The 16,301-nt window shown below is 36.9% G+C and overlaps 1 protein-coding gene across 1 annotated transcript in view; it reads right to left on the bottom strand.

The window, feature by feature from the left end:
* Positions 1–16,301, bottom strand: part of SPEF2 (sperm flagellar 2) — a 203,793-nt gene that overhangs the window by 50,997 nt on the left and 136,495 nt on the right. The window contains exons 24-26 of the mRNA XM_054555468.1: positions 10,840–10,977; positions 4,876–5,027; positions 882–1,062 (exon numbers count right to left, since the gene is read on the bottom strand). Of these exons, the coding sequence (XP_054411443.1) occupies positions 882–1,062; positions 4,876–5,027; positions 10,840–10,977 (471 nt within the window). The remainder of the gene's footprint in view (positions 1–881; positions 1,063–4,875; positions 5,028–10,839; positions 10,978–16,301) is intronic.

Here is a 16,301-nt window from a genome sequence, read left to right as displayed (position 1 = left end):
GTTGTGAAAAGAGAAGACATCTTGGTAGACCCAGGACCTGGCAGATGAGGGAATAGCAATTGATCACCTGAGTTAAACTCTGTGTGTATCTTCTTCATGGTGTGGTACTTCTGCTTGGATTAAAGTTATGTGTATGCCTCCCCTTTCCCTTTTGATTTGGGTAGAAATGATACAAGCTTTGAAATCATATAGACCTAGGTTCAAATTTCATTTGGATATTTACCTGCTAGGAGAACTTGGGCAAGTTTCTTAGCCTTTCTGAACCTTAATTCTCCATCGTAAATTGGATAATAATAATACTTACCCCATAGATGACTTAGGAAAAATGCGTAGCAGAGGGGTTGCCAACTAGAGCCCTATAGGCCAGACAAGTGATTTGCTTGACTCTGCAGAATATTTTTTTAAAATTTTTATTTCATTTCTTACACGTTAAAATTAGTAGTTTTACATAAAAATCTGAATGTCTGGCTTTTCTTGGAAAATTGGAAAATCTGGCCTTGCCAGACCTCATTTTTAAATGGCAATTGCATGTGCCCCTGCAAGCAGGGGTGTGACTTCTGCTTGGCCCCAGACCCATCCCTCCTGATTGTCTTACACTTGACCCACCTCATTAACATTTCCTGACTGCCTTTAGGCCCTGCACGTGGAACCAGAGCCCAGCACAGAAAATAACCTAAATGTTGGTTCATTTGTTTCATGATCTCAAATATTTATTGACTGAATCACATTTCTCTATTTCTTTCAGAAAAAAAGTGTTTTGAGGGTAGAACTTTCTACAGTGCTTGAGAACGTTGTGTAAATTTTCTACTTATAGCATATTACCAACCTTGGTACTTAATGAATGTGTATTACTGACAGAAAATACAACAAGCACTGCTTACCATGTGAGATACTGCTAAAGAAGCCTGCTGCCAGGTGTCCATGACCAGCTTTTCATCAGCCTCAAAGGTGGACTCAACGTTTTCTAGGGAGTTATCCATCTTGCCCTTCAGTACTGATTTTGTTTTTGGTTTGGGTGTAACTGTTTCCAGAGAAATGGATATTCGAGGAACTAGAGGAATTCTTTGAGAAACAAACAAGCAAAAGGGATATAAAAATTTTGCTTAACAAAATTCTGTTTTTGTGACCATGTTACTTTGTAAATTTTACTGTCTTGGTTTAATCTCAACTTTCAAAGTTTTCCTGAAAGAATTATTTTAATGGAGAAGAGATTATAAAACACTGCATTCAAATTTTTGTGGTCTAGAACATCTTGTTAATAAGAAGAGACTCAAAGAAAACAACAAAAACCCATAATTTTCAGACTTAATTCTCAGTAATTATAAAGCAGAGGATTAGACAATGGCCATTATAAAGAAAAGCGACTTCGGAATTTGTTCCAGAGCATACACTTCCCGTGAAGAACAAATAAAAAGTCAGTCATGAAAAAGCAAACCAAACGAAACTGGGCATCACTTCTCTAAGGTGACAAGTATCATTTGGCATCCCGGAGGGCACAACTGAAGGTAGGACATGACTGTCCATGGCCATACCACATTGAACACACCTGATCTCCTCTGACAGTAGCACATGACTAATACTAATGAGAGGTCTGAAAGGGGGTACTGCACAGAGGCAGCTAAGTTTTGATGGTGGGTGGGGGTAGCCTACAGTACCACCCCGACAAAGGTTTTCTCTTTGTTTTATAAAGTGCTGTGGGGACACAAAGTTAAGCTCTCCCTCCCTCTTCCCTTATTGCTGCTCCTGTGTAGAAATTTTTGAGCTGCCTCTGGGAATATGTTATCCTAGAAGGATCCCAGGATCTCAAAGGTTAACAGAAGCAGGGAAAGATCTACAAGGTAGAATGCTTGTTGTGACTGGAATCCCCCTTTAGTAATAGAAAGTGCAAAGGGCTATCAGCTTGGGGAAGAAATGAGAAGAGAACAGCTCCAAGGATGCCTTTGTTGAAACTAGAGGAGGAGAGTCAGAATCAGTAATCTAGGAACAAGCATTTGGTTTTGTAGACTCAAGTTGCTAGAGAACAGAGCAGTGATTCAGAAAAATGAATCACTGGTACAGTAGCATAGGCACAGTCTACCATGCCTAAAAAGGCAGCGTATTGAGGATCTGCTACTCATCTACTCACAAATTAAATTACATTTTAAAAATCAAATAAGGCTAAATCACTGTCACTGCAGTTTGACTGTGATTCATGTGTTCAATAAGTTAGGGTAAGGCTTGTGTGATCACTTCCAGATGTTCAATACAGTACAACATGTATTTTTCAACGTCTTGCTTTGGAGGACAGCAGTGGTGGCATATAACTTAGAAAAAGAATTTGCATTTAGAATTTATTTACTGGAAAAAACTCTGATGTAGGTAGCTCTCTCACTATTAGTAGGTATAAACTTGAGCATGTCATTTGACTTTATGAGTTTCAGTTCCTCTTGGAAAAATACAAATATAATAATTATTATGATAAATATTCATTATTAACTAAGAGTTATTACTATCATTGTGAATAATCTTATGATACTACTACTAATATTATTATTGCTATAGGGCTGTTGGGAAGAATAAAGTGGACAAAATATATGAAAATTTTTAACATTTTTCTTGTTTCCCTTTATATATGACAGGTTGATAGGTCAGTTGGTTGATGTATTGATTGACTGATAGTTCCAGTAGGTACCCAAAGCTGTGATTTGAGGCTAAGACTGGTGCAGAGTTATTCGCAGGAAATAAGAACTGGATGTTCTTTTGCCGGTTTCATTCTACTAACCAACATCAACAGCTTACCCATTATGCCTAACTTGCTATTGTGTGCTGAGAACAGAATGTACTGCCACTCTAGACATTGAAATTTGGCCTCTTTTGATGGTTCTAGTGGTTTATACTGCCTTCGGATTTTTTTAATTGTTTTTAATCTCAAAGATCTCTTTCAGCAGCTTGCTGAACATTTTCCTTCTATTTGTGTCAAAAAGAGAGGACACATTTTTACTCTTAGATATTCTTGTGTACACATGGGCCTGACAGGGATGTGATGGGAGTAGATGGAAAAAGCCAGGAGAGAACAGAAATGGGCTTTGGATCACTGCATAAAATATTGTGTTCAGGCCATCTCAAATTCTTTTTGGAACAAGAGAGGGTAAAAGAAACAAAGCAGGAACATACACTAGGTAATAATCTACATTTATTGAGCATTATTGGGACTCAATCTCATCTTCTGATACCACAATATGGTACTAAATGCTTTGTAGATTTTATTTTCTGTAATCTTCACAACAACCCTCCTTTACAGATAGGGAATCTGAGGCTTGAGAGAGATGGAGTGACTTGACAACAAATAAATTGTCTTAATTTATTTACATACAATGATTGAGTAACTGAACTAGGATTCGAACCAGATCTGTCTTACTTCAAAATATATTCATTATCCTGCGTTTAGTTTGTGCAGCTCCTGACACCTGCATTGACTGAGCAAACTTCTAAAAATATGGTACACTGCCTTCAACATAAAATATATAGATCATCCCCTTGGAAATTTAAATTTAACCTTCAGTGCCTTTGTATTATTTTTTTAAATTTGACTTTCTTTTTCCCCTCCTCATATCTGATATAATGTTTTTTGTTTCTTATCACCTGCCTACTGATTATTAAAAAGGATTGTTTTAATTCTTCACTATATTTTATTGATTTAGTAGAAATTAAAATTCATTTAATTTTTAAGGATTTTGATTTCTATTTTTAATTGCTTTAATTTAATTCTTATTTTTAGCTCTCTTAATGTTTTATAGTTGGAAACCATGCCACAGGAATCACCAACACTCCTAACTCCCATTTCTAGAAGACATTTTTCTATCTGTTCAGAATTTTTCAGAGTTTGGGATCTTGCCTTTCCCTTGCCCCTACCCGTTGGATCTACAAAAACAATGACTTACAGACTTTTATATTGCACACAATTTGCTTGGCTGAAAATAAAATTTTTCTTCTATCCTACCACCAAGTTTATTTTTTTGCTGGCAGAAATCTGATGTTAGACTATTAATAGACCTTTCAGTCACTCTCATAAGGTCATTATCACATACTACTGAGACTTTACTGTTTCTCTATGTCTTTATCTGTAAAAGACTCAAAACACCTTCCATTTTCATTTTCATTTATATAATACAATATGTACACACACACACCTGCTTTGGTCCTTTCATAAACGTGTTAGAGGTTAATAATTTCTTTTTTTTTTTTTTTTTTTTTTTTAGATGGAGTCTCTCTCTGTCGCCAGGCTTGAGTGCAGTGGTGCAATCTCGGCTCACTGCAAGGTCCGCCTCCCAGCTTCACGCCATTCTACTACCTCAGCCTCCTGAGTAGCTGGTACTACAGGCGCCCGCCACTACGCCTGGCTAATTTTTTTTGTATTTTTAGTAGAGACGGGGTTTCACCGTGTTAGCCAGGATGATCTCGATCTCCTGACCTCGTGATCTGCCTGCCTCGGCCTCCCAAAGTGCTGGGATTACAGGCGTGAGCCACTGCGCCTGGCCAAGGTTCATAATTTCTTACCAGAAACTGTTGGGGCCAAAAGTGTTTTAGAATTCAGAATTCGTGTATACCATATATTCCCTAATACCACCTGCGGAGTCTGTGGGATGACTCCATCATAAAACACATTTTATCTCTGCAGCAAAATGAGTAAATATTCCTTATAAATTGGATAATGTATATTAGTAGTCTTAAGTCAACAACATACTAACGTTAAAAAAAACATGTTTGGTTATTAGAGCCTTTTTGGATCTTGGATTTGCAGATAAAGGAGTGTGATTTTTATTAGTGGTAATTAATTTTAAATCACAAAGCTTTATGTTCAAAACAATTACAGTGTGATATAATAGCCTGCCTTACCTAAGCTGGCTTTCGGAATTGTCTTTACTATCCAGTTGGACCAAAGGGATTCGAGTAAATCTCTTGTTGTCCTCTAATGGGATTTTACTTTCCATTCCCCGGTAATAATCTTGAAGGAGTCTCTTCGTATCTTGGAAACGGTTCATTTCTGCCTTTAATAGCAAATGTGAATGTTAATATCCAAGAAAGAACGAGCTGACCTGTACATATTTCTGATATAAGCCTCTGAAAGCACTATTTTGAAAACATTTAGATTGAAAATAATTTTCTGGAAATAAGAAGGAGCATTAGTTATAATTCTATATCTAAGATTTTCATTAAAATTAAAGATAACTAGTGACTTTGCATTCTCTATATTTACGGAACATGAGTCTACTTAACAAAATGACTTTTCTATGCCTCTTGACATTGTGACAGTTACAGGATGTATGATGTTTCAAGTAGTGCATGCTATTCACTATTTTAACGTTAGCAATTCCTGTGTCCTAGATTCAATCAGCCAATATAGTAGCAAACTTCTTTGTCATAGGTAGCATATGAGTTGATTTGGGAGATACCAAAAAATACTATACATACAAACACAAAATACAAATACAAAAAAACAATAGGTTCTGGTTCTCTAGAGCAACTTAACTTAGCTGTGGAGAAACAACAAAGGGCAACATACAGTTTTTTTTTCCTTCTTTCTTTCTTTTTTTTTTTTTTTTTGAGACAGAGTCTTGCTCTATCACCCAGGTTGGAATGCAGTAGTGTGATCTCAGCTCATTGCAACCTCCACCTCCTGGGTTCAAGTGATTTTCCTGCCTCAGTCTCCTGAGCAGCTGGGTTTACAGGGCCCTGACCCCACGCCCTCCTAATTTTTGTATATTTAGTAGAGACAGGGTTTTGCCATGTTGGCCAGGCTGGTTTCGAACTCCTGACCTCAGGTGATCTGTCCACCTCGGCCTCCCAAAGTGCTGGGATTACAGGCGTGAGCCACTGCGCCCAGCAACATAGAGTTTAAAGAATAGTTCTCTTTCCACAATTTCCTTTCTTGTTCAATATGTGGAGAAGAGAGATAATTCAGTTCATCCAGTGCTCACAGCTAAACCCTTCTGCTTGCTTTGCCAGTAAGTACCCTGTGAAAAATGGAGCAACCCAGAGGAGCTGGTGGCAAGGTGAGCATCGGTCATTCCCTTGTTGTGAGTCCCTATCAGCACAGGTCATCTCCTTTTGTGGTATGCATACGCTGAAGTGTGTGCATAGTGAGATTCCACACAGTGCCAACAACACAAATGTAGAATATGAGATTTTTCAACCTGGTCTCCCATTTGGTTTAGGACAATATGGTGTATATCTGTGCTTCTCTATGTTAGTGTAAACATGACCTCCAGACTTTGCTTTAGTCACCTGGGCTACTTAAATCAGTACCCGAGGGCCTAAATATTGAAGCTCCTTATAGAGATGAATTCCATGATATCTAGTTAATTACAGAAAGCACCTTTTTAAAAAGAAAAACAAAATTGACCTAATGTTCAAAGGCTTATCTACACCAAACTCAAAGATATTTATGAGGGGATCCCTACATTTATCAAACAATTATGTCACCACTTATTTCATAAAATATCAAGAAATATTCTCTTACTGCCATATTCACAATTCAGAACAAATAAACATCTGGTTTTTTGTTGTAGTCTACAACAAAAGACAAGAACAGTTTCAATAAGTCTGTATTTGATATAGAAAAGGTTAAGCCAAATTGCTCCTGGAAAAAGCTGTTTTCTGTACTATTCAACTTTTCTAGCTAAATGACTGAAACAGGAAAAAATTAATTTGGTGAACTTGAATCTAAGTTAAAAAATAAAAGTACCATTTATGTATTGTCTCACATTATAGAACATTTTTAATAGTCTCCTTGGATTTTAAACATAAATATATATTTAGTTTTTAAACTAGCATTTTGAGATGACAAGAAAAACTAAACCTTTTTCTCTTTCCTTGCAAAACAACCAAATTAAGTTTTAAAATATTCATGTATGAACAAATCCTACAGTTTGACAATAAGTGTTTGCACCTGTCATGCTTAGGTTTGGTAAAACAGAGGAGAAAAATGAGACTTGTAAATTATACTTATAAGAACTTGCAGAATGACACATTTATGGTGAATAGGATCAAATAGAAACCCAATTTGTACAAACTGAATATTGGCAACTTTGGAGAATTAAAATAAGTGTGTTGAGGTTGTAAAAATTATTATTCATTAAACCATAGCATTGTATTATTTGGTAAATAAATTTAGAAATCAGGAAATTATTTCCTCCTTAACTTAGAGAACTAAACTATTTAATAATGATTAGGTTTAGTAGAGCTTCTTTTATACAATTGGTTTTTGGGACAGTGCTGTTATCTGTGCCTTAGGCTTACCTTATTATAGTGATTATCTCATATAAAATATTAATTTATTATTAGAAGGCATAATTTAATTAACTAAATCTGAATAAGATGCCATACTATATGCAAGATTTTCATAAAGGCAGAATTAATCAAAATTCCTGTTACATTTATGATAACTAGTAAACAATATTTTTATGATATGATAACTAGTAAACAATATTTTTATGATATGATAACTAGTAAACAATATTTTTAATTGTTATGATAACTAGTAAACAATTTTTTAATAGTAAACAAGATTTTTAATTGTGATAGAATCTTAGATTTAAAAAGAATTTTAGAAATCATCTAGCATAGCATTTTCTAAAATACATTTTGTAGAAAACTTGTCCTATAGGCAGTTAATGAGTGCCTTGTTGGGGAAGAAACAAAAACTTCTCAACGTCAAATAGTGTAGAAATAGAAGTAGAAATAGAAATAGAAATAGAAATAGAAAAAGGATTTCCTTCCTTCAGGGCATCTTGATGTCTAAATATGTCGATATACTTGTCAATCTCCCAGGGAGAGGGAAGAAGGCTAGAGTAGATAGCACTTCCCAAAGTCATTTGATCACAGAGTCCTTGTTTTGTGAAACATCTTGTAGGACTAATGTCTACGGAACCCGCTTTGGGAAACATTTATCTAGCTGTCTGTTACCCAATACCACAGATTCTTGAAGGCTTTCTGTAGTGTACTTTCCACCGGTCCTCCAAAACCATGTGCAAACTTCTGCTTTTAAGCATCCTGGACAAAAAGCTCATTGCCTCCAAAGTCTGTTACTTGATGGGCTGTTCATTAGGCTCTTTCTTTAAATATTGAACTGAAACCTCCTCTTTTGTAATTTTCACCCCTGGTTTTTATAGGATCCTATTGATCAGTGCAAAATAAGGCTCTCTTCAGTTCTATGTAGCAAACTTTCAACTATTTGAACAATAAAGCAGTGGTTAGGAATACAGTAGACACTCCCTTATCCAAGGGGTGTAAGTTTCAAGACCCCAATGGATGCATGAAACCTCAGATAGTTCCAAACATTATATACACTATGATTTTTCATCTGATAACTAAATTGGCTACTAAGTGACTAACAGATGGGCAGGTAGCATCTACAGGGCGGATACACTGGACAGAGGGATGATTCACATTCTGAGCGAGACAGAATGAAACAGTGTGAGATTTCATCACACTACTCAAAATAGAGCACAATTTAAAACTTATGAATTATTTACTTCTGGAAATTTCCATGTAATATTTTCGGACTGTGGGTAACAAACTAGGGAAAATAAACCCAAAGAGAAGGGGGAGCTACTGTACTGGCTTTGAGGTCAGATGGGCAAATTGTTTCACCTGTGTTTGTCTCAATTTCCTCATTTGTGAAATGAAAATAATAGAACTTACAGTAGGCTGGGTGTGGTGGCTCACTCCTGTAATCCCAGCACTTTGGGAGGCCGAGGCGGATGGATCACCTGAGGTCAGGAGTTCGAGACGAGCCTGGCCAACATGGTGAAACCGTGTCTCTACTAAAAATACAAAAATTAGCCGGGCATGGTGGTGGGTGCCTGTAATCCCAGCTACTTGGGAGGCTGAGGCAGGAGAATTGCTTGAATCTGGGAGGCAGAGGTTGCAGTGAGGTGAGATTGCACCATTGCACTCCAACCTGGGTGCAAGAGTGAAAACTTGTTGTGAAGTTTTAATGTATTCTACATGAAAATCTTTAGAATGGTGCCTGGCATGTACATAGTAAGAACTTAGTAAATGTTAGCTTTTATTTACTGCTTTTTCCTCTTTATTCCTTGTTGGTCTTAGATATTTGTTCAGTTTCTCAAGATAAAAGTCCTATATCTAGGGATTGTTGAAATATTGAGTCATATACCATTTCCAAAGGAAGTATGTATTGCTCTGAATCAAGAATGATTCATAAAAATTATCTGTTCCCTATGCCTTCATTATTGGTTTTTAGCTATTTCTGCCATAAGCTTTTGATACAACTGTTTATAATACTTGATTTTTGCTTGCCCAAACCAATGTCATGGGGATGTTATCCAGACTGGTCTAGGCTGCTTAGGCATCTCACTTTAATCTTGCATACAACCCATGCCATGTGGATCTGTCCTCCTGGTTGTGGCCTGGCTTTGTCCTCTGCTTTGGATGACATCTTTCTAACTCCCATCTTCTCTTTACAATCCAGATTCCTAACATGGTTGCATGGGGTCTTCACTGTCCTGGTATCCTGATTTCTTGAAACCTCCTACCTGAGTGGCTGCTTCTGCTTCTCAGATTTCTGCTGATATTTCAGACCTTCTGTGGTCTGGCCTATGCCTGAACCATGAATTGTCCCTTTGAAGGCTGGAAGTACCAGCATGTATTGGTCCCTTGATGAAAAGACATTTACTGAACACCTATTATGCACTAGCCGTAGGGATTGCCAGATAAGTACTTTCACTTCCTGTAGTATGTCTTTATCTAAGTTAATCAATTAAAGACCAGAAATGCACCCTTTTCCATTCTCTATCTTCATTCCTGTTATTTTAGCTTGACTCAGCTTTAGACAGGCTGCTTCCTGACTCTAGGCCCCACCTCCCTTTTGTTAGGGCATTTGCTTTAAGAAAACTTGACATTGTAAATCCTTTCACTGTTCCTTTGAGATGTAAATCTTTTCAAAAGCCTCCTAACAGTTGTACAACCCAGGAAAGAATGTCTTTCTCAAGGACCTAAAAACCATCTCTTTGTAATATAATTAATCATCAAGGAAGACAGGTGGGACTCTATCTCCCAGTTCCTGTGTGAGACTAGGAGCCTAACTTCACTAGGTGCATTGCTTCAAGTCCTAAAACTACCTCCTGTGATGAAGTTTGTAGAAAGTTGACTTTTCCTTCTGGTAACATCAATTGGCAAACACAGTTGGCCTATGACCCATACCCTCTAACCTACTCCAGCTCTTAAAAACTCTCTAGCCGTTTGTCTTAGCAGAGCTGGGTTTGTGCTTTCTCCCCTATTGCTGGCAATAGTGTCAGAATAAAATCAGCACCTGTCTTCTAATCTTGCCCTGTGCAATTTTTTTAAATTTAAGAGGCTGCAAATATAAGTTAATCGGGTTGCATTGATTATGGTCTGTTTTTCTAGTCCAGTATTGGAAAACTTTTTATTTTCAGGAATCAAATGTCTGCCTGGTCTGATCTTGCCTATGCTTGTTGTGGCCAGGCTGCTTTCCTGGGCTTTCTTTGTCCACTTAAGGGGTCTGCTTTGAGAGTCTGGTGAGATAACTCAGTCGTAAACACTATTTCTACTGTGGCTTTCTACATATCTAGGCCACCTGGAGCAAAGCTGGTGGGTAGTTGCTTGGGATGCTTCCAATTTGGGTACATATTTGGGCTGGGCCAAAATGTATTATTTCAGCTAGCTTTCTTGGTGAGTTGGAGCTCATACCAGGCATAGTGCTATACCAAAATGAGCCCTCAACAGATCTCTCATATTCCCAAGAAAGTGTCATATGAAGGACTGAGGGATGAGGCTGTGAAGGGAAGTGCCTGGGTCATTGTGACCAGCTGCTCTTACCTGCATTAGGGAAAAGAAATGGTTCATTGTCATTCCAAGAGTGTCCTGTAACCAGCTCTCATTAATGATGTCAAGCCGCTCCTGCTCTGCCTCTTCCTTCCGGGCGTCACAAATGTCCCACAGGCGGTCTCGCAGATCCTGAACAGAAAACAGGCATCGTGGCTATGCTTTAGACTGCTGCTCAAATCACCTAGGTGCAATAAAACTAAAATCTTTTGCATCTCTTAAAAATGTCTCTAAAGAAATTTTACACCGATTGCACTCCTGTATTGTATGTGCTCATTCAACCAATATTCATTTTGAGTCTATTCTGTCAGTCCCTTACATTTGAAGAGGACCTCACCACATCATATGTCTATGTCTACCACAAACCCACTGTGTTTTACTTTATTCATGAATGGCTATGTTTCATGTGCTTTAATCCTTCCTAAAAAAAAAAATGTGTTTGGTTGAAAAAGTCCTTTCAGTGAATTTTTTGGGGGAAATGGCAATTGTTGGTGGAAAAAAATATGCAGCTGTATTAATTAACATAATTAATTAATATAAACTTGTTAATTAATACTACAGGTGGAACATATTGTTCACCAAAAAATGTTGTCTGAGTTTAATGGGGTGAACTAAAAGTAAGCTTTGTATTAAAGAGATAGCAGTAAAGAGATTGCCCTTGCCAGATACTGGGCAATAATCAAGATGATAAATATAAATATAATAATTTATAACATACTATTTATATATAAATACATAATAAACTGTATCAATGCATTTATAGTATGATGATTTTGAATATAATAAATTATGTATATATTTAATAATTTACATATAAATATAATAAAAATAACTAGGTATCGCATAGAGTCCTTTCTGTGTGTATCTATGTGTCAGAACATAAGTCACTATACTTGTATTGGCTCATTTAATGTCTCACAACATCCTTAAGCTAGGTACTATTATTACCTTCATTTTACAATTGAGGAAACTGAGTCACAGAGAAGTTACTTTCTAAGGTCACACAAAGAGTAAATGGTGGAGCCAGAATATCAACCTGTCATCTGGAATAATATATACTACTATATTAGGCTTCAGTTACTTTATCTGTAAAATGGACATAATACTACTTAGCTTTTGGATATGTTATGTAGAAATAATTAGCTGGTGCATATAAAGCACATGCAATAATTCCTCAATTAATGAAAACTATTATTATAATCATTCATTGCAATGAAATATTTATTGTTTAATAAAATATCCCATTAATGGAACATATACAGTCAAATAAAAATTGACAGTTTTGCAATAATAATAATTCACTGAGGCCAGGCACAGTGGCTCATGCTTATAATCCCAACATTTTGAGAGGCTGAGGCAGGGGGATCATTTGAGGCCGGGAGTTCAAGACCAGCCTGGTCAACATGGCAAAAACCCCATCTCTATAAAAAATTAAAAAATAAAAACTTAGCCATTCATGGTGGCACATAGCTGTAGTCCCAGCTACTCAGGAGGCTGAGATGGGAGGATTGCTTGAGCTCAAGGGTTCAAGGCTGCAATGAGCCATGACTGCACCACTGCACCTCAGCCCGAGTGACAGAGACCTTGTCTCAACAAAAATTAATGATAATAATTCACTAAACATTTATTATGTGTTGAGCATCATGTTAAATGCATTACATCGGGTTCCCCAACCCTTGGGCCGCGAGGTGGTACCATCCACGGCTTGTTAGGAACCGGGCCACACAGCAGGAGGTGAGTGGCGGGTAAGCGAGCATTACTCCCTCATCTCCACCTCCTATCAGATCCGCAGCAACATTAGATTCTTATAGGAGCCTGAACCCTATTGTGAACTACAAATGTGAGAGATGTAGGCTGCATGCTCCTTATGAGAATCTAATGCCTCATGATCTGAGTGGAACAGTTTTATCTCTAAACCATCCCCCTCGCCAATATCTGTGGAAAAATGGTCTTCCACGAAACTGGTCCCTGGTGCCAAAAAGGTTGGGGACCACTGCATTACATTGATTGTCTCCTAACCCCCACAGCCCCACAGTAAGTAGGCTTCTGACAAGACCATTGAGACACAGACAGGTTAAGTTTCTTGCCTATAATTTCAATGTGGTAGAGCCAGAAATTAATTTGAACCCAAGCAGTTTAATGCCTACAGTGAATTTTATTTCTGTGACATTGTGTTTATGGAGTACTTTGTTTTTGAATTCTTACCTTTGCATTCTGGTTTGTTACCTTGAGGAGCCTGCACATGAAATGAAAATATCACAAGCCATTTTTATTGCCATATGCTAAGTATCAGAACAATACACCATTATTTTAGAACTGATCTTGATATCTTCATGGTGTTTCCATAAATGCTCTGTCAGGTATTCAATAAGTACTAACTTGTGTTTATCGAATATTTATATATTTTTAAATTAATTAATTAGTTATCTTATTTTTCCACAAGTTATTGGGGTACAGGTGGTATTTGGTTACATGAGTAAGTTCTTTAGTGGTGATATGTGAGATTTTGGTGTACTCATCACACGAGCAGTATACACTGCACCATATTTAGAGTCTTTTATCCTTCACCCCCCTCCCACTCTTCCCCCCAAGTCTCCAAAGTCCGTTGTATCATTCTTATGCCTTTGGGTCCTCATAGCTTAGCTCCCACAAATCAGTGAGAACATAATATTTGGTTTTCCATTCCTGAATTACTTTACTTAGAATAATAGTCTCCAGTCTCATCCAGGTCACTGCAAATACTGTTAATTTATTCCTTTGAGCACAGTTTCTTTATCCACTCATTGATTGATGGGTATTTGGGTTGGTTCCACAATTTTTGCAATTGTGAATTGTGCTGCTATAAACAGTGTGTGCAAGTATCTTTTTCAAATAATGACTTCTTTTCCTCTGGGTAGATACCCAATAATAGGATTGCTGGATCAAATGGTAGTTCTACTTTTAGTTCTCAAAGGAATCTCCTCACTGTTTTCCATAGTGTCTGTACTAGTTTACATTACCATCAGCAGCGTAGAAGTGTTCCCTGATCACCGCATCCTCACCAACATCTACTGGTTTTTGGTTTTTTTCATTATGGCCATTCTTGCAGGAGTAAGGTGGTATCACATTGTGGTTTTGATTTGCATTTCCCTGATCATTAGTGATGTTGAGCATTTTTTCATATGTTTGTTGCCTATTTGTATACCTTCTTTTGAGAATTGTCTATTTATATTCATAGCCCACTTTTTGATGGGATTTTTTTTTCTTACTGATTTGAGTTCATTGTAGATTCTGGATATTAGTCTTTTGTCAGATGTATAGATTGTGAAAATTTTCTCCAATTTTCTCCCATTCTGTGGGTTGTCTTTTTACTCTGCTGACTGCCCATTTGCCATGCAAAAGCTGTTTGGTTTAATTAGGTCCCAGTGATTTATCTTTGTTTTTATTGCATTTGCTTTTGGGTTTTGGTCATGAAATCCTTGCCTAAGCCAATGTCTAGAAGGGTTCTTCCAATGTTATCTTGTAGAATTTTTAGTGTCAGGTCTTAGGTTTAAGACCTTAATCCATCTTGAGTTGATTTTTGTATAAGGTGAGAGATGAGGACCCAGTTTCATTCCCCTACATGTGGCTAGCCAATTATCCCAGCACCATTTGTTGAACAGGGTGTCCTTTCCCCAATTTATGTTATTGTTTGCTTTGTCAAAGATGAGTTGGCTGTAGGTATTTGTGTTTATTTCTGGGTTCTCTATTCTGTTCCATTGGTCTATGTGCCTATTTTTATACTGGTATCATGCTGTTTTGGTTACTATGGCCTTATAGTATAGTTTGAAATCAGGTAGCGTGATGCTTCCAGATTTGTTCTTTTTGCTTAGTCTTGCTTTGGCAACGTAGGTTCTTTTGTGGTTCCATATGAATTTTAGAATTGTTTTTTCTAATTCTCTGAAGAATGTTGGTGGTATTTTGATGGGGATTGCATTGAATTTGTAGATTGCTTTGGGCAGTATGATCATTTTCACAATACTGATTCTACTCATCCATGATCATGGAATGTGTTTCCTTCTGTTTGTGTCATTTATGATTTTTTTCAGCAGTATTTTGTAGTTTTCCTTGTACAGGTCTTTTGACTCCTTGGTTAGGTATATTCCTAAGTATTTCATTTTTTTTGCAGCTATTGTAAAAGGGGTTGAGTTCCTGATTTGATTCTCTGCTTGGTCGGTGTTGGTGTATAGAAGAACTACTGATTTGTGTACATTAATCTTGTATCCGGAAACTTTGCTGAATTTTTTTAACAGTTCTAGGAGCTTTCTGGAGGAGTCTTTAGGGTTTTCAAGGTAAACGATCATATCGTCAGCAAACAGGAACAGTTTGACTTCCTCTTTACTGACTTCAATGCCTTTTCTGTCTTTCTCTAGTCTGATTGCTCTGGCTAGGACCTCCAGTATTATGTTGAAGAGGAGTGGTGAGAGTAGGCATACTTGTCTTGTTCCAGTTTTCAGAGGGAATGCTTTCAACTTTTCCCCATTCAGTATTATGTTAGCTGTGGGTTTGTCATAGATGGCTTTTATTACATTGATATATGTCCCTTGTATGTCAATTTTTGCTGAGAGTTTTAATCATAAAGCCATGCTGGATTTTGTTAAATACTTTTTCTGCATCTATTGAGATGATCACATGACTTTTGTTTTTAATTCTGTTTATGTGGTGTATCACATTTATTGACTTGTGTATATTAAACCATCCCTGCATCCCTGGTATAAAACCCTCTTGATCATGGTGGATTATCTTTTTGACATATTGTTGGATTTGGTTAGCTAGTATTTTATTAAGGATTTTAGCATCTATGTTTATCAAGGATATCGGTCTGTAATTTTCTTTTTTGGTTATGTCCTTTGCTGGTTTTGGTATTAGGGTAATGCTGCCTTTGGTATTAGGTTATGTCCTTTGCTGGTTTTGGTATTAGGGTAATGCTTTCTCTATATTGTGGAATAGTATCAAAAGGATTGGTATCAATTCTTCTTTGAATGTCTGGTAGAATTTTGCTGTGAATCCATCTGGTCCTGGACTTTTTTGTGTTGGTAATTTTTAAATTACCATTTCAATCTCGCTGCTTGTTATTGGTCAGTTCAGGGTATGTAATTCTTCTTGATTTAAGCTAGGAAGGTTGTATTTTTCCAGGAATATATCCATCTCTTCTAGGTTTCAGGTTTATGTGTGTAAAGGTGTTCATAGTAGCCTTGAATGAGCTTTTGTATTTCAGTGATGTCAGTTGTAATATCTCCTGTTTTGTTTCTTAGTGAGGTTATTTGGATTTTCTCTCTTCTTTTCTTGGTTAATCTTGCAAATGGTCTATCAATTTTATTTTTAAAGAACCAGCTTTTTGATTCATCTGTCTTTTGTATTTTTTTTTTGTTCCAATTTCATTTAGTTCTGCTCTGATCTTGTTTTTTTCCTTTCTTCTGCTGGGTTTGAGTTTGGTT

The sequence above is a fragment of the Pongo abelii genome, chromosome 4 (genome assembly GCF_028885655.2).
Source record: "Pongo abelii isolate AG06213 chromosome 4, NHGRI_mPonAbe1-v2.0_pri, whole genome shotgun sequence".
NCBI lineage: Eukaryota > Metazoa > Chordata > Mammalia > Primates > Hominidae > Pongo > Pongo abelii.
Note: the sequence above shows the minus strand (reverse complement) of the source record. Positions and strands in the feature narration are given on the sequence as shown.